Source organism: Panthera tigris, chromosome A3 (assembly GCF_018350195.1).
Source record: "Panthera tigris isolate Pti1 chromosome A3, P.tigris_Pti1_mat1.1, whole genome shotgun sequence".
NCBI classification, from domain to species: domain Eukaryota; kingdom Metazoa; phylum Chordata; class Mammalia; order Carnivora; family Felidae; genus Panthera; species Panthera tigris.
This window is the reverse complement of record NC_056662.1, coordinates 15,377,633-15,401,987: the sequence shown is the minus strand read 5'-3', so window position 1 is coordinate 15,401,987 and position 24,355 is coordinate 15,377,633. Positions and strand designations below refer to the sequence as shown.

Below are 24,355 nucleotides of genomic sequence, written 5' to 3'. Positions count from 1 at the left end.
TTCACACTGTCAGGATGGGAACCCTAGGGTTGAGAATCATTGCTCTAAGCCCATATTCCCCACTCGTTTTACAGACGGGGAAACTCAGGCTCGGAGAGAAGGCCCATGAAGCTCCAAGAGCACGTTGATAGCAGAGCCTAATTTAAGTCCTATACTCCTAATGCTAAATCTGGGACTCTGAGGTTCTCACAGAGTGAGAATAAAGCCAAAATCTCTGTTCTAAAATCTCCTAGCTTACCAGCTCTCATGTTGCCTGAGTTTCCACCATGAACTATTAGTCTACATGCTTAAGCATTGACTTTTCGGTTTCTCGCTTTCATTTGTTTCTTTTAAGTGGGGCTTCCCCAAAGAGTCTCACATTAACCACAGTGTGGGTAAAATTCTCAGACACCTTCCTCCCTGGGTTAGGATGTAGACTGCTGAGTGCACAGACCCAGAAGACAGAGAGGGAGGGGGGAAGCAGCCTTATTTGATGGGAATAAAACCAATAAGATAATATCCACTAAGTTTTCCAAGAGTCATCCCTGACCATACTTACCAAAAAAAAAGGCCCTCCAGGCAGGCTTGGCTCTCTTCCTGACCCCAAGGGACAAAGGCAGGCGGGGCAGTATTGGCATAATAATGCTTTCAGTGGGCAAAGTGGTCAACACCTGCCATAGCTGGCTGATCGCCCCAGAGGCAGGCAGAGTTCTAGGGGAAGGCAGAGCCTTGTGGCCAAGGTCTTTATGGTTTCATTACATGGGCTCTAAATGGGTTCGATTATAGAGTGCTGAGGTAGAGCCCACTCTACCAAGCTCATTCCCAAGCCTTCATCTGGTTCAAAACATCCTCCTCCCCAACGCTGGCTGGTGCCTGGAAGAGTGCATCCCTGCCTCATCCAGGCTAGGGGTGTCCTAGGCTTGGCTGATTTTGTCCTGATTGTGTGTGTGTGTGTGTGTGTGCGCACACTTCTTCTTCCCACACTAATTACTCATATGTATTTTCAGAAGAATCACCTTAAGATCCAGGAATGCAGCTCAAACAGTGGCTTTCCAGACAACAACCCATCTTGGAAACAAAGTTGTGTGTTTAAGCCAGGCACGTTTGGCAAGTTCAAGTCACTTAACCTCTCTGTGCTTCAGTTCCTCCTTCTGTAAAAGGGGAAGTATTTGTTTCACGGGATGTCGTGAGGAATAAAATAACCAATATATGTAAAGCAACAGGGCCTGGCCCACTGTAACCACTTTCTGTGGGACGGTTGCTGTCATTGTCGTTACTCCAGAAATATTTTTACAGATGATCCAGACTCTGCACTCCCCTCCATTTGGCAAATGGAGAAATTGATTGTCCAGAGGGAGTAAGTGACCTGCCTGTATCGGTTGTCTATGTTGTGTAACAGACTACCACAAACACAGCAGTTAAAATAACACCCATTTATTGCCCTTACGGTTTCCATGGATCGGGAGCCCAAGCACAGCTTAGCTGGGTTTTCTGCTATGGGTCTCCCAAGGCCATAATCAAGGTGTGAGCCGGGGCTGACAGGGCGGTCTCTCTGAGGCAAAGGGTCCTACTCCAGGCTCACAGAGTTGTTGGCAAAATTCACATCCTTGTAGCTGTAGAACTCATGGAAGCTTGCTTCTTCAAGGCCAACAGGAGAGCATCTCTCTTACCAAGAAGGTTCCGGATCCTCTTATTATCGCTTTCAACTGATTAAGCTTGGCCCACCCAGGGTAATCTCCCCTTTTAATAACTAAAAAAATCAACTAATTTGGGACCTCAATTACATCTGCAAAACCCCTTTGTCTTTCCCGTCTGATGTAACCCAATCATAGGAGTGGCATCCATCATGGTTACAGATCCTGCCCACATTCAAGGGGAAGGAATATACTGGTGTATACAACAGGAGGTAAAAATCTTGGGGGCCATCTTAGAATTCTGACCATCCCATCCCCCAAAACTACATAGCAAATGATTTCCAAGGAGGAATCTATTTGGCCTGTAGGCCTCCCAATGCCCCATGAAGAATGGCCCCATATAGGGGTCAGTGCTTCTCTGGTTTCAGAAAAGATGGCAGGATCATGAGCAAAAAAGGCTCAATATTGTCTAAATCCACTTTGCATCCTGTGCCCAATTCTCAGAAATAATATTATACCAAGTCCCACTCAGAGTCCACTCTCTAGATAAATTAAGTCCTGTGCAGAGTTGACCAGAAACAAGGCTATAGTAACCAGCCTTTGAGATGGCTTCTGAGGAGTCTTGCCTCCTGAAGGTATTCCTGCCCTTCCCTTCTGCAGTCTCCTTTCGCGATGAATATGGCTGACCTGTGTGACCAATAGGATAGTGTGGAAGTAACAGCGAGTGACCAAAGGCTTGGCCATAAAAGGCATTGTAGCTTCCACCTGGCTCTCTAGGATCGCTTTCTGGGAAAAGCCAGCCGCTATGTAATGAGGACATTAGCCCTCTGAGGGTCCACATGCCAAGGAACTGAGGCCTCCTGTCAACAGCCAGCATCAACCTGCCAGACATATAAGTGAGCCATCCTGGAAGTGGACCCTCCAGCCCACTCAAGCTTCTCGATGCTCTGGCCCAGGTCAACATTTTGACTACAACTTCATGAGACAACTACCTAGCTCAGTTGCTCCCACCTTCCTGGCCTGCAGACACTACGTGAGACAGTGGTCAGAAGCCCTGAAATTTGGGGATAATTTTACACAATAGATAACCCAGGGGCCTTGTGGAGCTTCTGTCTCACCCAAAGATGGCGCTGATGAGAATGAAGTGCTTTTAGTGAGCACTTACAGTACTCTAGGCTCCGACCTACCTCCCTGTAGGCTGTTGGAGCACAAGGTAGCAGCTATTAAAAGCTGAAATCCCAAGTCGAAAGGTCATGACCCACAGTCTTCATCACCCAACACAGACCTAACAGAAATTTCTGCGACGATGGAAATGCTCTGTACCTGCACTGACTGAGAGAGTAGTCAGCAGCTGCATGTGGCTACTGACCGCTTGAGATGTGGCTAGCACAACTGAGAAACTGAAATTTCGTTTCTGAAAATGTGTTTAAATGGAAAGAGTCACCTGTGGCCGACAGCTACTATACTGGACGGCCCAGGTCTAACAGATGCAAGGAAGGACCTTCTGCAAGAATCAGGTTATAAAGAACAGGGAGCCCCACTCAAGCTTCACGGAGCTCAGGCAAACAAGGTGTGGCGGGGGCCCCCGGAGACCAGACTTGCTGCTTCGGGGGGTGTTTGTAGGTCCCGAGCAGCCTCTGGAGCCCAAATGCCTGGGTTCAAACCCCACCTCTACTGTTGGTAAGCTGTGTCACTTGGGACAAGTAGCCTCTTAGCTGTGGTGTCCCCATCCGTGTAACGGGGATACTAACAGACCCTACTCTGTGGAACTGTTGTGCCGATTAAGTGGGTTCAGGTATGAAGCAGAGACGGCATGGGTTCTGGCACATGCATGTGACACGAGGATTTGCTTCTACTAATTCCCCTGTATCCTTCCCCCAACCCCGGCCAAGCACTGGGTGATGTGATACCAAAGGAAGATGACCAAAGCCCAAGGCCGTGGAATTAAGGTTTAACCCTGCAGATGAGCTAAGGGCAGGTTCCCCCCTTGGCAAAAAGGCTCTTACCAGGATTGAGAGAGGCATCAATGGGGTTTGTCCAGACCCGACTACTGTAGTGCTTGTAGAAGCCACGCAGGTGACACGAGTGAAGCAGGTAAAGACTGTGGCAAAGCAGAAAACCCACATCCAGACAGGATCCTCCCTGTCAGCAACTTTCAATTGTTGCCATGCAGCCGGAGAGGAGCCAAATCTTGAGTTTTTCCCAAAAGAAGCAGGGAATCTGGATTTACATGGGGAACATCCTCACTTCTATGGTTAGCATCTAATCCAAGGATTTTTGTGGGTTTCTTTTAAAGTTTATTTATTTTGAGGGAGAGATTGAGTGAGCAGGGGAGGGGCAAAGAGAAAGGGAGAATCCCAAGCCCCAACACGAGGCTCAATCCCACGAACCAGGAGATCATGACTTGAGCCTAAACCAGGAGTCAGACGCTCAACTGACTGAGCCACCCAGGAGCCCCCACCACCCACCTTGTTTGTTTTTTAACCAGGTGCCATCTAAGCGCCACACCAAGTTAGGCACGACATGCCCCACAGGCTGCCAGGGGCACATTCTTTCTTTCCTCCTCTCCAGGCCCTTTCTTGGCTTCTTCTCTGCCTCCAGTGTCTGGCGCCCCAAAGGGCATTTGGTCAGGGCAATGATCTCAGGCTCCGCGAAGATCAAAGGATACAGAACCCAGAAAGAAGGACTTCTTACAAACTTTGAAATGACAGAGACAAGCAATCTAGAAAGTACCAGGTTTTATTATCTTCTTATCAAAAAGAAAAAAATCAGTAACAGACAACAGTGTGAGGTGGCTACAAGAAGAGGTGCTCACTCCCAACATAGCCAGAGGGAAAGGACATGGCAGGGGTGGGGGAGGGGAGCCCAGAGGACCCAGCCAGCTGGGGCCCCTGGCTTGAGGTGGTGAAGGCTGCGGGAGGCAAGGGCGACTCCGCCCTCCCCAGCCAGTGGGGTCAGGAGAAGACGCAGCCTGCACGGGCTAACTAACCCACCGGGCCTCCTCTTTGTGAAGGAAGGATCACAGATGAGCTCCAAAGCCAGGAGCCAGTCAGCCCTCCCCCATGCCCCCTTTGCCCAGGGAGACAAAGATCACCCCAGCAAGGCTGGGGCTGGGACTTGTTATACCAGTTCAGTTTTCTAGCACTGTGGTTCGACAGGTGGACACGGGCTCTACCTGCGTGCTCACCAGAGCAGCCACGAGCCACATGTGGCAAATGAGCACTTGAAATGTGGTTAGTGTAAATGAGGAATGAATTTTTTAACTTTATGTGATTTTAATTGATTTGAATAGCCACGCGTGGCTAGTGCTTACCATAATGGATAGGATGGCTCTCCAATGTTCTCTTAAATTTGGAGAAGACAAACAAAGGAACACCAGTTGGGCTCAAAGCAGAAGCTAGAAAGAAGGCAGAATTGTCTACCCTCAACTATTGCGGCCCAATCAGGAGAAGGCACCACGAACAGAGTGAGAGAAAGGCAAAAACCCACTCAGCCACACAAAACTCCACTCACTCAACCATCCAGCCAACGTCAAATGGGACATATCATGCTATTTCCTGAAAAAATATATTTATCTATTTTTCTAGAACCATGAATAATAATATATTACAAGAAAAGAGACACAAATATCCCACCATCCCCTACATTATATTTTGGGATCTGCTAGAAAACTATGTTTCGGCAGTAGCCACTTCTTAGAGGAAGCAGCTTCAGAAAGGGCCAAGGTCATGAGTGGGAGAGTGTTAAGTATAAAAAAAAAAAAATGGGGAGGATATTTAAAAGAGGAAAGAGAGAAAGAGGCCCTGTCTGAAGCTATAAATAGTAAAAAAAAAAACAAAAACAAAAAAAAAACAATTAATAAAAATCATATCTCCATCTCTTCTCTCATTTCCGAGAAACAAAAACAAAAAACCATTAAATACAAACTTAGCAGGTACTGTGGAAAGTGCAAGAGAGCGGAGAACATCTTGATATCGGCACACTCTTGCCCAGGCAGAGGCTCTGCACCAAGGAATGAACCATTAGAAAAAAATACCCCGCTAAGAGTAGATTTACAAACACTTTGCAAATCCATTTCAGTATGTAACTTTCAGCTCTTCTCCCCACCCCCTCCCCCTCATAAAAAAGGCTGATTTCCAAAAGTCACTTGAGAGAGCCGAGAATGGCCCAAGGTATACCACAGACTCCTGTAGTGTGGTCACAAGTGCCCTTTGACGGACACATCAAGGTGCAGGTGGTTCTATTTCCTTCTCCCAGCTCCTTTTCACAAGAGGGAAGGAGAAGGCCGCTGGGGGCCGAGCTCCAGCTTCAGAGGGGCTCTGGATGAGGCATGTTTAATATAGGCTCTAACCTGGGCCCACATTCTAAAGTGGAAAATTAAGAAATGATCCAAACCCAGACCTGCCTTCAGCAAGGCCAGGCGTAACCCCATTTTTCGGCCGGGACAGTCGAGGCCCAGAGAATCAAGAAGAGGCAGGCAGGAACAGAAGATGATGCCTCTTCTGACACTTAAAACATAATCACAGCTGGAGATGCTGACAGGTCAGTATTAGTTTGCCCTCCCCCTACCCTAATGTCCACCCTTCAAAATCCTTCTGCTTCCCTCCCTGCTGAGGTCCAAGCCAGTGTGCCCAGGAGGCTGCTTCAAGCATAGAACTCGTTGGTGGGGGCTTTTTTGTAGATAGGTTTCTTGCCCAGGTCGTAGGTGCCTTCGTCCTTCTTCTTCATGCGGTATACCAGCAGGAGGACCAGGAAAACAGCAAACAGGACGCCCACGCCGCCGCCCACGATCAAAGCTGCGGAGGAAGAGACGGGAGAGCTGTGGGTCAGGACCTCGGGCACATTGCCACTTCCCCCTAGTCGGCTCTCTTACAACTAGACATCTTCACCCCTGCTGTCACTTGTGCTAGGCGTGACCTCGTGAACAAGACAGGGGGTCATCGGAGGTCACTGAAGACCACAGCGCTGGAGTGGCAAAGCTACCCTTCCAACCCACGCCTGCTGGAGCCCACAGCACCTTCCAAACACCAGCCTGACACCCTAGCAACAGCTTAGCACTAACTGGGCCAGGAGCAAGCAAACCCGCAGGCCTGAAAACCAGCCTAGACAGTGCAGGCCTCAGAGCATCGCAGTCTAGCTGGCTCTGGGTACGCACACCTACACAGGCCTCCGCTTCCACAGACAGGTGTGCACATCCTCTATACACACCGGTGTGTCCTACCAGACACAGCTCTAACACGGTGACACGGCCAGGCTGCTACGTCACTGACAGTTACAGACAGTGGTTTACGTTCCCGTGTTTCCAGCTCGGTGGTTAAGGCCTAGGTCCCACTCCCGTTACTCAGCACTGGCTGTGTCATCAGGCAAGTGCCTTCATCTCACTCATCGCAAACTGGAAATTAAAGTACCTTTCTCACACATTTGTCCTAGGATTAAATAAATTAATCCACCCAAAGTGCTTAGAACAATGCACAGCGTATGCTCAGTCCTCATGGATTGTAAACCTTTGTGGCTTTATGATCCGTGCCCCTAGCACCCTGAATTGGGCCTGGCACAACAGTGAGTGCTTAATAAATGACACTCACAGTTCAGCTCAGAGAGGAGCACTGCCTACGGGCACCTGCTGGCATCAGGCCGGTGCGCGCTGCTAACCTCAGGTGGGCAGCTGTTCTGCATCATGCCAGGTCGCCTGAAGGGCTCATTCCTGTTTGTTGAGGGGGCAGGGATATCTCACAGAATCCTTGCTGCGGCAGACTGAGTCCCCTAATTCGGTCTTACTAGGGCTAAGAAGATTAATTTTCCATCCCTGCACACACTCTGAATCTATGCACAGAATGAGGGCAGAGTGGCACAGGGGAGTCCAGTAAGGTTCCTTCTTAGCTAAAACTCATGAAACAACGGCCACAAAGTGCCCCCAGGAAATACCAGAAAAAGCACAACGGAATAAGGTATCAACCCCATTCCTGTTTTTATCACCCTTCCCTCTGATGACCCCCAGCTCCTCTACTGGGACCTTGGTCTGTGCTGGAACCTTGACCCCACAGGGTCAGAAGGTTCAAGGGCAGTCTCAAAAGTGACTGCGGCCCTAGGTTTCAATACTAATGCCTAGTTTTGCGACTTTGGAAAGTGATTTGGCTTCTCTGAGCCTCGGTTTCCTTACTTATAAGAGTAAAGACAGCCATACCTGTCTGATAGGGTCGTGGAGATTCAGGGGGGCATACGCAGCAGGTAGCACCTGGCAAGCACTTGAGAAACTCCCAGGTGCCATTCAGATGCCAACTAACACAGCAACGGAACTTCTCACATGAAGATCTTATGCTTGGATAATTCTCAACCGCAAGATTTAAGAGACGACTTAGCTTTGGTTCTGTCTCTTGCTTATGTGACCCAAGCAAGTGGTCTGCTTTCTCTGGGCCTCAGTCTCCCCGAGTTATAAGACATGCTTGGCCTAGATCAGCGGTTTTTAAACTTTTCTTTAAAAGCAGCAGAACCCTTTGTTGGTGAAAGCAAAACCTTATGCTAATCCCACATATGCCAGCTAAAAGTGAAACTCTGTGGTTGAAAAAAGATGGGGGGAGGTTTTACCGAAGATTTTGAAGCTTAGAAGATCACAAGGTCTCTAAGGGCCCCTCTAGTTCTGATAGCACCACCACCCCCTCACATCACACAAAAAGTAGCGAAGGAAAAGCAGAAAGAATAAATACTCGGGTCCCAGGAGGTCAGGGTCAAGGCTGAGCTGGGCCCAAAGTCACCTAGGGTTACATTCCCAGCCAGCCTTATCTGCAAGATGTAGGCAAGACCCTTATCTGTCCTGGATGGAGGCAGGACACAGGGCTCCTCCCTGTACCTCAAGACTCCGCGAAGGTGTTGGCCCAACTGGCTGTGGCTGTCCGGAGACAGGAGTAACCCAGACTGGGCCCAGGGCAGCCACTCGACAGGCTGCTTCATGAAGACCTGCCCTTGGCCTATAACATTTGGCCAGAAAGAGAGTTCTCTCTGACAGCCCACCCCTGCCCGCAGCTTTGGAGACCCCCAAGCTGCCAGGGAAGGAGAGAGCCAGCAGGCACTGCCCCAGCCGAAGGCCCCACAGCCAGGCTTGAAAGAGCCACTCCTAAAGCCCCATGAAGACTCAGCGACAGATTACACCAACAAATCAGAAAAGCCCTTTACGGTTTGCCAAATTATTTCAGATTCTCATTGTCATGGAGTTATTACACCAACCCGAGGAGGTAGCACTGTACCCATTTACAGAGGAAGAAACGGAGGCTCACATCCTCAACTGAGGCTGGAAAGCTTCTCAGCCAAGATCACGAGGCTGTCAAGTGACAGAGCAGGAGGGAGGGAAACCACCCCAATCCAAAGGAGTCTCTGTGCTTTCGAGGGAAGTTAACCTTGAATAAACTCCCTAGATACCAATCCCAGGCTACGAAAATGCTTTGAAAACAAGACAGAAGGACTTACGGCCAGTGACTGACTCCTAGCTGTTCTTTAAAAGACTCTGATATGCAATTCTCCTCCCCCTCCACCGGGCTGCTCACCCAGTCAGAGCCACCCCTTACGACGGTGTAGTCCTTGAGGCTCCAGGGCACCCTGTGGCTAGAAGGAAGGGGTACCAAGAAGCCCAATGTGCCAGAGGCATCCCTGTCTGCAACACTGCCTCCCAGTCCTCTCCCCCTTCAAAGTATCTCGTGAGGACCTTACCCGCCAGAACCTCTGTCCTCTCAAAGATGTTGCCGCTCTGTGTGGCACTGGACATTGACACCTTGTTAGACACATCCCCGTCCCCTTCAAAGGGTGAGATCCTCTTGGGGATGACCTCATTCTCCTCCAGGTCCTTGGCTTCGGTGGGGACCCAGCTCCCAGGCCCTGCCCTCTCAGGGATATGGTTATCTAGAGGCACCTGGATGGGGCAGAAGGAGGACAGATGACGGCTCAGTGTGCTTTGGGGAGGGACCCAGGGCAGGGACAGGAACATTCAGCCAGGGAGGGAATCTGCTTCCGCCATCTTGCCGGATGAACCGTGTGGTCCTGGAGCTGAATTCAGCACCAATCTTCCAACAATTATGCCATCAAAGGCTTACCCTCAACCTTTCTAGTGGATCTGTCCCAAAAGAGGAATGAATGTGGCCGAGGGTACAGGAAAGCAGGTGTTACCACTCACTGCCGGTCAGTGGGGATTCTAGAATCACCACCCTGGAGGGCGGCTGGGCAAAACTGCAGAAAGTGCTTGCCCTTTAAGGTAGCAACTTTGCCTCTGGGACTCTATCCCAAGGAGCTAATCAGAGACTTGAGTGAAAGATGCTTGCTGTGGTGGTATGATTTTAGAGTATCAAAAAATCATAAATAACTTTTCCATCAATAAGGGGAAAATAATGAACGATGATTATGCAGCCTATAAAAATGAAAAAGAACACTTAATTATGTGAGGAAGCAAACTCGTGCCCACTTTAAGTGAAAAGTGCAGCACTCAAGACTATATATATTATTTGATATTAATGCTGGGAAATACCTAGAAATGCATAGAAAAGGTGCTGGAAACACATCTAAGTGTTGACAGTGATTATCCCTGCAGGAAGGATGGCCTACCCACAGTCGTGCCTGTCCCTAAGGAGCCAGGGCCACAAATACAAGCTTTCTTGCAGAGTGAGGTCAGACCCTCACTTATGGGCTCCTCTCAACAGGTGTCACAGTGGAGCAAATGAGGAGAGGCAAAAGCATGTTAACTACTCACCAAGGGTTGGATTACTTCCGGGAAGATCTGGGGGTCCTCTGAGTCATCTGTAAAGTCAGAAAAGCTGTGTGAATATTTGTCTTTAAAGTACCTCCCCCTTCTTCAGCCATGGCTGGTGGGAGTCCTACCTTACAAGCAGCCCTCAAATGCTTAGTATACAGTAAGTGACCATTCCCACCCCAGCTTCAGTCACCTCATCTGTAAAATGGGGCTCTCAAGACCTTACTCCCCGGTTCTTTCACAAGGATGCCAGGCAGGTGGCTGAGCAGATGCTCTGTCAGCTCCAAACCCTTGCTCTGGAATGTCTGGATCAGGGACCAAGAGCTGGTTAGAAAGGCAGAATTTCAGGGCTCATAGAATCAGAGTCTGCATTTGAACAGGAGCCCCAAGGGATTCCTTTGAGACGACTCTAGATTGTGACATTAAATGTTAGAAATCGCAACATTAAAGTATTCACTGAGTGCTTAGCATGTGCCAAGAGTCCCATCCCCAACTCACTGATTCACTATTTTACAGATTCGGAAACCAAGTCTCAGGTCACCGAGAGGCAGTTTGAACTCAAGACTATGGGACTCCAAAGCTCAAACTTCAAAGATCACACCATCCTGTACATAGGAGTCACTGAAGACCATGAACCGGCCTGGCCCCTGGTCCAGCCCCCAGAGGCCTGGGCCCCTTGACACACTCCCATCCCCCTCTGAAGCAGGGGCTTGTTCTCCACCCATACTTCTGCCCACACATGCTCCCAGGCTTTGGAGCTGGCCCTTCTCCTTTTCACAAGAAGAAAAAACTATCGGTTCTTTCCAGCCCCACCCCCACCAGGCCCCCAGCCACAGGCAGACAGGTCCAGGCTGGTGCTCAGAAAACCTACAGCTACAAATGAACTCAAAGCAACAAATAACCCGCCCAAGGAGGGTTGCCAAGGGGTGGAAAGGCTTGATAGTTACTTTTGTTTCCCCTTTGAGAGGGGAGGAGCTCTGCTGGAAAACCCCCATACAAATCCAAGTCTCAAGACATGCTCACCCCCCTATGGTCTGTGAGGCCACTTTCCCTCCAGCCCCATGACCTCAAGCCTGCCCACCACACCCTCCATACCCAGATCTCCAGAGCCAGACAGCTCAAAGTCATTGGGCTCCTGCCCGGGCCCCCCGACATCCTCATCATCTGGGAGGGCTCCAGAAAAGTATCGGCCTTCTAGGAGGTCTTGGGGGTCGATGACTTCGGTCTCTCGGATCTAGAGTGAAACAAGGAGTTACGTCAGCCACTTCTGAAGACACATCAGTAGCCCCCTGGCGCTTGACAACAGCCCCGAGCCCCAAAAGGCAATGAAGTGGGCATTCGGTAAGGTAACCTGGGGTGCTGGAAAGTAAGCAGGCCAGGACCTGGAGACCTGGGTCCTGCTCTCCTCCTGGCCCCCTAACTTGCTGTGTGACCTTAGGCAAATCTCTTTCTCATCCTGGGCTAATAAAAATAATAAAGTTGGTAATAATCAGAACGTTAAACATTACTAGGTACTATTTACTATAAGCAATTACTACGTGCCAGCCCCTGTTCTTATTAACTCCAAAGGCATGTCTTTAACCTCATTTTACAACCAAGGAAACTGGGCGTTTCCCTCTGACACAAGTAGCGGGTGGAAGAAGGAGGCTTCCGCATCAGGCTGCCTGACTGCAGGAGCCACACAGGCTGGAGGGTAGGACACTCTAGGGTTCTAGGGCGCAGACATAGTCACCACTGATTCGCCTGTGGCAGGGAGAGGGCTGCTGGCCCTGGTCTTTCCCAGTCCAGGACACCTTTCCCAGCTGAGTCAGACTGGGCTGGGACAGACAGGGCTGGCTCACCCACACCTCAGGGAGGCCTCAGTCCAGGTGCTGGACAGACCTAGTGACTCACAAATACACGAGCACACTCTCATATCCAGCTTTATAAGCATCTCCCACAGGATCTGTTCTGTACCAGCACAGAGTGGGGCACCATCCACTCCATCACCCACAAATGTCCTTGGCCCCTACCCGCGGGGACCCAGTCTAGGACATCACAGCAGAATCTTAAGCCTACTTCCACTGAGAAGTTTTCCAAAGGAAAGTATCAAGGTCCAGGGAGGCAAAGACTTTTCCAGGGTCCTACAAGTACGTCAGCTACTCTCTCTGTTCCCATCTCCTAGAGCTCACAAGGGTAGGAAGCCTTCTGAATTCTTACTGCCGTTCTCCTTAGCTCTGGGGCAAAGGCTTCCCACAGAACAGCAGTCCTGGGCAAAGTTTTTTTGTTTTTTGGTTTTTGTTTTTTTTGCTAATTAACTCAAATATTAAAGTCCCTACTTTTGCCAAAAGAGATAGGGTTTCATGAAGTTCCATACACACCCCTCCTCAGAACATTCTCTTCTTTCCCAGAGCCCCTGCCTGTAGGAGACTGGGGCTCTGCTCAGAACCACAGAAGCCAGGGAGGTCCTGTCCCTTCCATCTCACAGAATTGGACAGAATTCGAATGCTGAACAGGGCAGTGACTTGCCCAAGGTCACGTGGCTGAGTTAGCTGCACAGCTCAGAATGGAGAGAAGTCAGGTCAGGTCTCTCTTTGACTGCCCCAGGCTGTCCTTCACCTGAGGGAGACTGCCAGTGACTCAGGGGAGCCCGAGAAGGAATATCTGTTCCCAGGACAAGGTAACCATTGCAGGCGAGGCCCGGGCTCCTCCTGTACTTCCTCCGGGGGCTTCTGGGGAGAGGCGGGCAGAACCTGACTGTCATACCCTCTTCCACCCACCGCGAGGGCATGTGCTGGATTCCCGGAAAGGAGCAGGGTCAGACCAGGGGGAAGGCGGCGGGCACGCAGCCCTCTTCCACCGGATGGGAGAATCTTCGCTGAATACTTGGCACACACGGGGGTGGGGAGCCAGAAGGGGTTAAGCCCTGGTCGGGATGACTTCATGACTCGGGAATCAGAAGCTGCTGAGCTACTAGTGCTGGAACTCCAGCCCAGCCCCCGCACACAGCCCCACAGCCCCGTGCCTGTGGCTTTAGTTTGGCAGCTCCTCCGGGAGGGCTCCGAGGTGGTTACGAAACTGTCCCTAGGGCGAGGTCCCTGCCGCAAAGCAAATTCCCCCAGGCCCAGATTCTGAGAGCAGGACCTCCTAAGCACTTAGCCTAAAGTAGGTCCTCCTGACAGATTTTTGCCCAAGGTCACATTGGTAAAAAGTGGCCACAATGGACCAGAACCCAGGCATGGGTCACCTGAGCTTTTAACCACACACACAAGAACACCTGCATGAACATACGCATCCATAGAGTGCCTGACCACCTGAGCTAGGAGGGAGCCCTGCTGCGTGGAGGTCAAATCCAGCCCAGGAGAGAAAGAAGGTACTTCAGCCAGTGGTCAACCAAGCCTGGAGACCAGACTGGCTGTGGGAGTCTGAGCTCCAAGTCAAGTCAGGGGCTGGGGTCCCAGCACTGGGTGGCTTCAGGCAGAGACCTTCCCCACCGCTGGTCCCCAGGAGTCACAGAATGTTGTTTCTACATCTTGCCTTTCTTTGGGTGTGTGAAAGTGCTAAGGGGTGCTTCGAAACAACTCCTGGGATTAGCATGCTGCCTGGCTCAGAGTTACCACTTCAGTTTCACAGTAGCTAAAGGAAGGCTAAGAGAGGAGGCAGGCCCCGTCAGCACTGAAACCCAGATTCACTCCCAGTTCAGCCCTCACCCTTCCTTTTTATACCAGGTTCCTGGAGAGGATACACTTGTCTAAGGTTGCACCAGGGGCACAGGAGGCATCAGACCCTGTTGTCAGATACCTATTCCAGGGCTCAAGACTGCATTAGAGGAGCCAACGCTTCCTTCTCCAGCAAGTCACAAGTCACGAGGCCCGGGGGGCAGGGGCATGCTCAGGGAAGGACACAAGAAAACAAAACCTTCAACTCCAGAAGCATCTTCTCTGCCCCTGACTCCTGACAAGAGAGAAATTCCCCAGTGGGAACCCTTTAAGACGAGGCCAGCAAGAGAGGCCCAAGCTCCATGAGACTGTGGGCAAGCATCCCTTCATGTGCAGAGGGGCAGAGGGGAGGGAATGCCAACAGCCCTTCCCTTGCCTCACCCACTTTGCAGACAAGGCCCATTCAGTCAGGGTGGCTTTGAAGAAGCCACCAGGCCACCCAGTAGCCAAGCCCAGCCCTGACCAGAGAGGGACCCCACCCTGATCCCAGCCAAGCTTACCCCACCTGTTCTCCACTCACCCCATCCCTGCCGGGGGAATGTGTGTTCACGTGTGTGTGCACGCACAGGCACCCTCTCTGGGCCCTCAGGCCTCCCTTCTCCCAGAGCACAACAGAAATCACCAGCAGAATAAGGCAGTGGGCCTGGGTCTCACAGACCCTGTCTACCCCAGGGCTGGTGGACACCTGGGGTGAGTGCCTGGGGGCTGAGATGCTGGATGCCTCCCCAGATTATCCCCAGAAGAGGGGGCAGGTGCTGTTTTGTTCTAAAGGAACTAACACCTGCCAGTAGAAAGTATCTGAGGCCACTGAGCCCAATGGTCTCATTTTATAACCCAGCAAACAAATTAAAAGACAAGGGACTTTGCCAAGGTCACCCAAACTGTTGGCAGCAGGGCTGGACTTAGAAGCTAGGTCTTCTGGCTCCAGGCTGGAGTTGTCCTCCCTCCCTGCTTCAAGGGTTTGGGCTGCAAAAGTAAGGGTCTCAGCAAACCCACAGGCTGCAGCTGTTACTCCAGATGTATTCCGCATCCAGTCCTTATGCTATAAGCATGAAAAGAGGCTAGGAAAAGGTCGCCAACCCCACCCCAAAGTCCTACAGCTTCCGTCACCAGGGAAAAGCACAGGGGCTGGGGTGACTAGCTCAAGTATCCACGACGTGCCAGGCACCACGCGGTGCTCTTCTCTATGAACTCATTTTACTGGCACGAGTCTTGTAACATGTTTGCAGGAAATTGAGGTGCGGGGGAGTCATTTATCCGAAGTCACACAACTAGAAAGCAACAGAGCTGAGATTTGAACCTAGATCTTTCTCAAGACCACGCCTCAGCTACAACCAGACTTCTCACTGCCGCCCCCGAGTCACCTCTCCACCCAAACCCCACAGTGCCGGGCCAGGCTCCACCAAGGAGCAAACAAAGGTGAAAGTGATATTCAACAAAAGAACAAAAACTTGGCTGGGGCACCAGGGAGTTCAGGGTCAAGGCCTGGTTAACCAAGAGCTGGTGGGAGGAAAAGAGGGAGGAGAGCCCCCCACACCCACCTCCTGCCCCCAGGCTCCTCCCCAGCAGAGGCAGGGTCAGGGACACATTTGACCCTTCTTTCAGGAGGTGAGACCAGAAGGACAACTGGGCAAGCCAAATTCAACAGGGAGTGGCAAGGACACTGGACTCCAACTACTGAAGCCACCTGTTATCCGGACAGGATATCCCCAGAAGGGGCCGTTGGTTAGTCACTGCTTTCCCCCACCCTGCCTTTTTGAAGGGCCAGATATCCCCCAGGGTGAGCAAACCCAGAAGCCACAATCAGAGCTCTACACCTCGCCAGAAACAAAGGATCCCCACCAGAAGAGTGGTTACCCACAAGCAAAGCACAGTCTGGCCATGGCCACTTCCTAACTCCAGGAACCTTGGGGTATACTGAACCCTGAACCCTTAGTTTTCTCTTTTGGTAACCAGGGCTAGGAGCACCCTGCAGGACGATGACGATTAAGTGAAATGCATTAGTGTGTGCAAGGGACCCGGCATATGGCCCAGTACACAGCAGGTGCTCATTGAGTAGTAGCTATTATTAATCCCCATCTGCCTTCCTTCTGGCTAAAGGGATTAGTGGTCAAAGGGTCAGAGAGACCTGGAAAAAGCTATAGAAGCAGTTCCATTGCTAGAAAGGTGGTCAGTGGATGGCGGGGGGGGGGGGGGGGGTTTGCAAATCATGAAGGGACATAACCCTGTAATGAGTATTCATTTTGCTTCTGAGACCAGAGACTTTTCAACGACCAATCAGGTCCCTGGAGACTGCAAAGGACCCAGAGATGGGCAGAGACCTGCTCAAGGTCACACAACTTGGAGCACCTGTCGTAAGAAGATAGAGGCAGAGGAAACTGGGTTGTATTTTTCCAAAAGGAGTAAATGGCAGTGACCAGAGATGCCTGACATTCTACTTGGGGATCCCAGAGTATTTCCTGACCTGCCCTGAGGATGAAAAAAAATATCCAGAAGGCAATAAGAAACCACACACCAATCCACAGCCTGGCACTCTGGTAACTGAAGGGTTAAGCCAGGTCTAGGAGTAGGGGTGGGGCTAGGGTGGGGGTTCGAATGTCAGCTCTGCCCACTCCAAGGTCAGGTTACTCTGAACACAATCACACAGGAGACAAGCCAGGCCTGGCACAGCCAGCAGCCAACTTTTCACCAACCCCCCCAGGGCAGCCCATTCCACAGCGAGGGCTCCAGGATCCTGGGGTGCAGCTAGGAATGGGGGCAGAGGTGGGAGCTTCTGCAGCTCTGGACATCCCCCTGACGGCAGCTGATGCAGCACCCTTGCCACTAACTCCTTTGTGGATCTTGGGAGATTCCCTCCCTGGGCCTCAGTTTCCCCACCTGTAAAAGACGGTTCTGGAACAGACAAGCCTCCCTCTGTCTCGAGGCCCGGTAACCAAGCTGGGCACTGCTCCGATTACCGCTGGAGACAGGCGGGAGGGGGCTGGCTCCCTGAGGGCTGCAGAGACAGAGGTGCATTGAAGCTGGGGCTTGTAATCTAGGCAGCAGATCCGAAGTCCCTGCTGGATCTGCGGGCGGGGACATAAACAAGCCTCCCGTGTTCTCAGGAGCAGAGTCGATAGCCTCTAGTCTAGGCTGATTAGATCAGCACTAGGTGCTGGCTTCCTGCCCCTTCCCAGACTCCCTGCTGTGCACCCCCCCCCACCCCCCGCCCCCCACTCGGAGAAGCCACTGCTCCAGACCTAGTGGGTCTGTCCCACAGACGTTTCCCAGCCAGTCCCTACCCTGCCCCCCTACCCCAGGCAAGGAGTGTCCCCACTGCCTGTGACCGGCCATGGGTCATCCCTGCCCCCACGCCCTGAGGTTCCAGTGGTACAGCCAGTCCCACAGGCCTGGCTGCAACCGGCGGCTCCACCAAGTCACTGTTTCCACACATACCAGCCTCTCCCTGCCTCCCCTTTCCATTACCCCAGGTGTCACCTGACTACCAGCCTCCTCTACTGTGCCAGAGAAAACTGGGGCAGCAGAGTTCTGGGCCTGCAGGGTGGGGGAGGAGAGAGGCAGAATAAGGAGTGGGGGGTGCACTGAGCAGGAGGGACAGGCCAGAGGGTGGGGGTGGTGAGTAACCAGGGGCACAGAGGTGGTGAAAAGTAGCAGGGATAGACTGGGCAGGGGACTGCAGAAGGCCAAAGCTGGGAAGAAGTGTTCAAATCACAGAGTCATCTCCTGGGGACTCCTGGAGCTCTCCGGTAAGGATAAAAAGTTTTGAACCCCGAGAACTGTAACCATCAGTCTACATTTTTCAGTGTGCACGCAGATACCATCTCCCTGAAGCCAACGTCCAGCCAGGTTAAGAACCCTGGTCTAGCCGCTAGTGATAAACCCAAATCAAGCCAGCACTTTACAAGTTTGCCAAACACTTTACAAGTTGAGTGACACAGGTGTTTTGTAGAGGACACATCGGTGAAGTGACTTATTAACTAACTGCATGTCCCGGGGTGAGCAGCAGAGCTGGGATGGTGACTCAGGTTTTTGTGGCTGTGAAATGCACCCACTTCCAGTCACCCTGCCTCCAGCAGACAGGGCCAAAGGGCCTGGCCAGGTGCAGGAACACGCCTGAAGGTCACTAGTGAGTTAATAACAAACCAGCTCAAGAAGCCAGGTTTCTAGTCCTTCTGGAGTTAAATCAGGCCCCAACTGTTGACACGGACCTTCACCTCCCTCTCTAGGCACTGTGCACTGAAAGTGTATGAAAACTGGCTTTTCAGACACTGTACCTTCCTGCCCACTACCACACCCCCTCTCCTAGCCCAGAGCGCAGCTTGCAATTCACTCAGCCTCCGTAGGACTAGAAACTCTGCCCCTCCAGCTCAGGAAGGGTGACCCCCTTCTGGACAGTGTCTAGGTGGTCCCATACCCTTAGCAAACCCTGCCATCACCCAGCAGGCTGCAAACTGCTCAGCAAAGGGTTCCTACAAATCCTGGCGGGAGGGGTGGGGCCGCTGAGAACTGGTTCTTGTTTAAATATGAACCCATCTGATAATTAGCAAACAGCCCACTTCTAAAACAAACAAACAGGAGATTTGAACTCCATCAGCCCCACCCTCGACTCCTCCCTTACCACCCTGCAGCTGTTGGGGAGTGGGAGGGAAGAAAGTGTTCCAGGGGCCATGGGGGGGGGGCGGGGCGGGGAGTAGAATCCTCAAAGGCACAGGGCCACCTGGCATGGCTGACATGTCTGTCACACGGAATGCGGCCTCCCTACCAGGCACTCACTGCAGCCTTGTCCCCTCCTACCAGCCCCACCAAAACCCTGATCTTCTTACCCACCAGGAAGCAGAGGCTGGGGAGACTGGGTGACATGTCCAAAGCCATGTAGCTAGGAAGAGGTGGCCTTCACACGTCTGAAGTTAGGTCTGCCTAACCCCAAGCCACTGTTCCAGTGCCCTCCTGCCAGTTCCAGGAAGTAAGGGGAGAGGAGGACATCAGACAAGTCAGAGACTCCTGGGGTCCAACCCCATCTGGACTATATACCAGCTCTGCTCTAGGAGCTCAGAGCAGTGGCAGCTTCAGTTCTGCTTCAAGGGAAACAAACAACTGGCTGAATTCACACCCTGTCAAAGTCCACACGGACGGGGCACTGGGAAGGTCTGAGGCCCTAGTATTAACATTTCCTGGGCATCCCCTCAAAGGCCCTGGACATTGAGACGCTGACTATCTTTAATAGGCTCTCAGGGGACAAGGTAAAACTCTGGAACCCATTCCAACACCCTCATCAGAGCCATCCTACTAGCCAAGAGGCTGAAAGGAAATGGGTAACTCAGGCCAGCCACCGCTCTCCTCCAGTGACTCACAGGCCCAGTCCAGCCCCTTCCCCCAATTTTAAATGGTCATTTGGAAATCACACCCACCAGTCCAGGAGGCTGAGAACAACTAGCAGCCAATTCCTCCCAAGAAGGAACTGGGGCGGGGAGCCCAGCCTGGCTCTCCCAGCTCCTCATTCAGGGCGGCCCTGCACTCCAAGTCCTTGCAAAAGCCTTCTGTTTCCAGGAGCTGGGGATGGCAGGAGCTGAATGTCTCCACCCCCCAGCTCTTCTCCTCTTAGGTTCTTTACCAAGGGGGCCAAGAAAGCTCCCCTCCCCCCATCAGTGTGTTTTCAGGGCAGGGAGGACCCTTGGGAGGGTTTTGGTCCTACCTCCTTACTATAGAGTTGGGGACACTGAGACCCAGAGATAGGGCATACGTGCTTCCAATTCAGGCAGTAGAACCCAAGGTATCTTCCTTCAAAGCCAGCCGGAATTTCTCATCTGGAAAGTTCTCAGAGGACGCTCAAACCAGACACCTTGTATTATCAGAGACCTGGTTCTGACCTTGGCAAGCCACTACCTTCCTCTGAGCATCAGTTTCCTGTATAAATGGAGATAATAAAACCTACCTCACGGTTTCCCTGGAAGGCATTCACGTTAGTGATAAATTACCTCAAAGCACCCTTTCGAATGAAGTTACACACATGAATTTATTCATTCATGCAAATATTTCCTGCATACTAAGTAAGGGGTTAAGTATTTCGCTGAAGATGAATAGGGCAGAATTCCCCCCTGGGTGTGTGTGGGTGGAAGTGGTGTGTGTGGTAGGTTTGGGGGGATGGATATGAATAGAATACTTGAGCTGAAAAGGGCAATCAAGGTCATTTGTTCCAAACCCCATTTTACAGATGGGGGACATCAAGCTCACAGAACCCTCTAAACCATGGCCCAAAATAGGCTCTTTAGTAGCTCTCTAGGCTTTTAAGAATTCCACAGAGCTCTCACTGACCACTCAAGGGTCCTAGACCCTCTGGGCTTCTGCCCCACTCCTACCTCAGGGCAATCAAGGAGAGAATTTTCAAGGAGACCGAAAACATCTCTAAGCTAAAGTACATTTCCCCAGAACCCACTGGGCCTGGTGCCACATCAGAAGGCTGTGCCTCTGGGCAGCAACCCCTCTGGCGGGGTCCAGCTCCCCAAACAGGGCTGCCTTTAATTGGCTAGGGAAGGAGTGGCAGGAAGGCAGTTCAGGGGAATGCTCCCAGCTGGACAGGAAGAACTGGTTTGGGATGGCAAGTCCCACAGCCAGGGAAGAGGCTGTCTGCTCAGCCTGGGTTCCCTTCCCAAAACTTGTGGCACCAAGCCCTTAGGGTGGGGGTAGGGTATCACCCAAGGGGAGGGCAGGCCTTTGGCTTAAACCTAAACTTGGAGAGGGGCCTCAACAGCACTATTGGAGACGGACCTCAGTTCCCTCATCTGTAAAGTGGGCATAATATAACCCCGAGATGCTGGGTTTTTTTGTGAGGATAAAATGCCCCAGACCTAGCATGTGGAAAACTCAACAAATCATAACTGCAATTAGCAAATCCCTTCTCCCAGGGCCTGTTTTCTCCACCTGCAAAAAGAAAAAGGCGGGCCTCCGTTACATCTATCCAACTATGACTAGGTCTGATTTTTCCGGCCACAATCTTGGAAGGAAGGGGGTGGCGGAGGCAAAAGGGGAAGCCCTGTGACCCAATTAGAGGTGGAAGGTCCCTGACATTCACCAGGAAGGGGAGTGCTGAGGTCAGGATGAGAGCCAGATACCTCTCTCAGGAAGCAGCTGCTCAGGGCCTACTTCTCCCCCAGCTGATGGGTCACCCTCCCCCAAACCATATCCTTCTGACTGCCCCCAGGACACAGCTGTCTGCTCCTCACCCTGAAGCACCTGCAGACTCAGCAGCCTCTGAACCGAGACTGCCATGTGACTGCCCATGCAGTGACCTCACGACCTCCTGGGTCTTTCTTTTCTCCCCACACTGTCCAGGCCAACAGGACCCAACATGGCATTCCTCTGGAGGTCTCCCCAGTTGCTGGACTCAACACATCTTTCAGGGCCTAATTTAGAGCACGGTACCAGGGAGCAGCAGGTGTAGGTTGGAGTCTTGGCTCAGACACTAACCTTTTGGTCTGGCTGCCCTCAGTTTGGGGAAGTCATCACCTCACTCTGGTCTCCTGTTTCCTTCCACCTCAGAATTCGTTGAGGCCGGCCAGCCCCAAATCTCAACAGATTCAGGGCCGCCACTCAGAAAGCATCACACTGCAGCTTATCGTAAGAGCAGGAACTTGGACACCTGGCTGCCTAAATTTGAATGACTCAGCCCCTGATTAGCTGTGTGACCTTGGGTAAGTTAGCTAACCTCCTCAGCCTCAGGACCAATTTAAGAACAGTAAACAGCAGGGTTGTTGTCAGAATTAAGCAAGTTGATAGGACATTGGAACAGCCATTAGAAAGCTATTAGAACATCATAAGGCACACCATAAGCACTAAATGTTTGCTATCACCACTAAATGCCTGCAATCGTGCTGGTGGGTTATTATTAGGATCTCACGGATTCCCCAAAAGAAGCCTGCCAGGCAGAAAAGACTTCCCTTGCCCAAGCCCAGAGAAACAGGAGCCCCATTAAAAAATCTGTAATGATTAAACTCCACAGACTTGCTCCTTCTAAAAAGGGGGGTTTAATTAAGGGAATGAAGGGGGCAAAAAACGGGGTTCTTGGAGGACAGACAGACCCTCCAAGCAATTCCTGCTCCCCCAACTTCCCAGATGAGATTGCCATCCTCCTCCCCCACACTGGTGGCAGGGGATGAATGGAGGTTCTGGTGGCCCAGGACTTTGTAAACTAGGACAGGGACCAGAGCGCAGTGAGAAGGAGGGCTTCTCTGGGCTCACTGAGGCCCTCTGTCCCCCACCCCCCTTCACCCTACTCAAGGTGGGTACTCCAATTTCCCTTCTGCAGTTCAGCAGAAATAAACAGCATTCTCGAAGAAAGCAGAGGCTCAACTCTTGGTGAAGTGCTGACCCTTCCCGTCTGCCCTTGGAAGATCAGAGTCCCAACTTTGGAGTGGCCCTACAGAGGCACTGGCCATCTCCTGCCGGGCTCCCTCCTGCCGTTGTACAGATGGGGAAACTGAGACTCAGAAGGGGCAGGGATTTACCCAAAGTTACAAGCCCAGTGGCGGGGTTGGGGCCAGACCTGAGGTCAGGGTTCAGTCCTTCATTCCCCGGTGTGTGAAACAAGGTTCCGCACAACCCTCCTCCTTCCCCCTTCCGAGTACGCTGCCCCTCGTGCCCAGGCCCTATCAGATTCTAGAGCCGCCGCTCTAGGCGCTTACGGAGGGCGTGCAGGGGGATCCAGGGCCCCAAGATCACCAGGGGAGGGCGAGAGTGTGGGGGAGAGAAGAGGTGACACCGGCTTAGTCACGTCCGAGCCTGGAGCGCGCGGCGGGGCCGAGGCCAGGGGAGGCGGGAAGAGCAACAGGCTGGGGCGCACGTTCGCGCGCGGGAACCACCCCGGCCCGGAGCCTCCCTGTGACCCGGGAGCCAAGTTTTCCAGCAAAGTTTCCCCAGCCTCGGCGTCTGGTTGGGGGCGTTGCAGACCCCTGAGGCCCCCCCTAGCCCGGGCCCCCAGGAACAAAGGAGGCACCAGGCCGCCCTCCAGGGATCCCCAAGCACCTACCGACTCGGTGGCAGCGGCGGGGACGCCCACGAGGAGCAACAGCAGCGCGAGCAGGCGGGCGGAGGCCATGGCACGGCGGTCCGCAGAGGGCGCGCAGGCAAGTGGTCCGGCCGGGCGCGCGGCCCCTCTTATAGGCGGCGGCTGGCCCCGCCCCCGGCCCCGCCCCGCCGCCGCACCCCGCCCGGAATTCCCCTGCGAAAGCTGGGCCTCGGGGCACTGGGCCCGCCCACGCGGCTGGAAACCCCGAGGGACCGGCTCCCGATCTACCCCGAGTTCCTGTCTCCTTTATTTCTTTGCTTTCCCCCCAGACAGGCCCCCAGAGATCACTGTGTCTAACCCCATTTCATACTTGGGGGAAACTGAGACCTTCGATGGGAAGGACTTGCCCAGGGTCTTCAGTTTAGACCCGCGCTCCTCGAACCGGGTACACTTCCTTCCGAGGATAAGGAAGACATTCCAAATGGCACGTGGACTTGCGTAGCCTTAAGCGGTCAGCACAATTTTTCTGTAAAGAGCTAAATGTTTTAGTCTTTGCGGCCCATTCGGTCTCGTGTCATGCTCAAACTCTAACACAGTAGCTCAAAATCAGCTACAAATACTTGCAAGAAAGAGAGTGGCTGTGTTCTAATAAAACACTATTTATGGAACAGTGAAATTTGTATTTCATATAATTTTCACGTGTCACGAAATATCATTCTTGTTTTGATTTTTTTCCCCAACGATTCAAAAATGTAAAAACCATTCTTAGCAGCAAGCTGAACAAAAACAACCGATGGGCAAACTTTTTGGCTTGAGGATGGCTGACCTGTTTTAAAGGATTCGTTTTCCTGATTTTGAATTTCAAAAAAGTTTGATCTGAGAACTAGTCTGCAAGTCTGCCTCAGATCTACTTCCACCCTTTTTAAAAGAAAGTTGTGGGGGCGCCTGGGTGGCTCAGTCGGTTAAGCGTCCGACTTCGGCTCAGGTCACGATCTCGCCGTATGTGAGTTCAAGCCCCGCGTAGGGCTCTGTGCTGACTGCTCAGAGCCTGGAGCCTGTTTCAGATTCTGTGTCTCCCTCTCTCTCTGACCCTCCCCCGTTCATGCTCTGTCTCCCTCTGTCTCAAAAATAAATAAATGTTAAAAAAAAAAATTTAAAAGAAAGTTGTGGGGCGCCTGGGTGGCTAAATTAGTTAAATGCCCCACTCTTGGTCTCGGCTCAGATCATGCTTTCCCAGTTCATGAGTTCAGCCCCGTGTCAGGCTCTGCACTGACAGTGCAGAGCCAGCTTGGGATTTATTTTCTCTCTCTCT

General features: G+C 52.1%; 1 protein-coding gene across 1 annotated transcript; it reads right to left on the bottom strand.

Moving 5' to 3' along the window:
• Positions 1-5,464: 5,464 nt before the first annotated feature.
• SDC4 (syndecan 4) lies at positions 5,465-23,155 on the bottom strand. Its single transcript, XM_042980309.1, has 5 exons — positions 23,065-23,155; positions 11,440-11,578; positions 10,345-10,391; positions 9,315-9,513; positions 5,465-6,409 (listed from the first exon to the last, which is right to left on the bottom strand). The coding sequence occupies exons 1-5, from the start codon at positions 23,131-23,133 to the stop codon at positions 6,258-6,260; spliced, it is 606 nt and encodes a 201-aa protein (XP_042836243.1). The 5' UTR covers positions 23,134-23,155; the 3' UTR covers positions 5,465-6,257.
• Between the last annotated feature and the right edge of the window lie 1,200 nt (positions 23,156-24,355).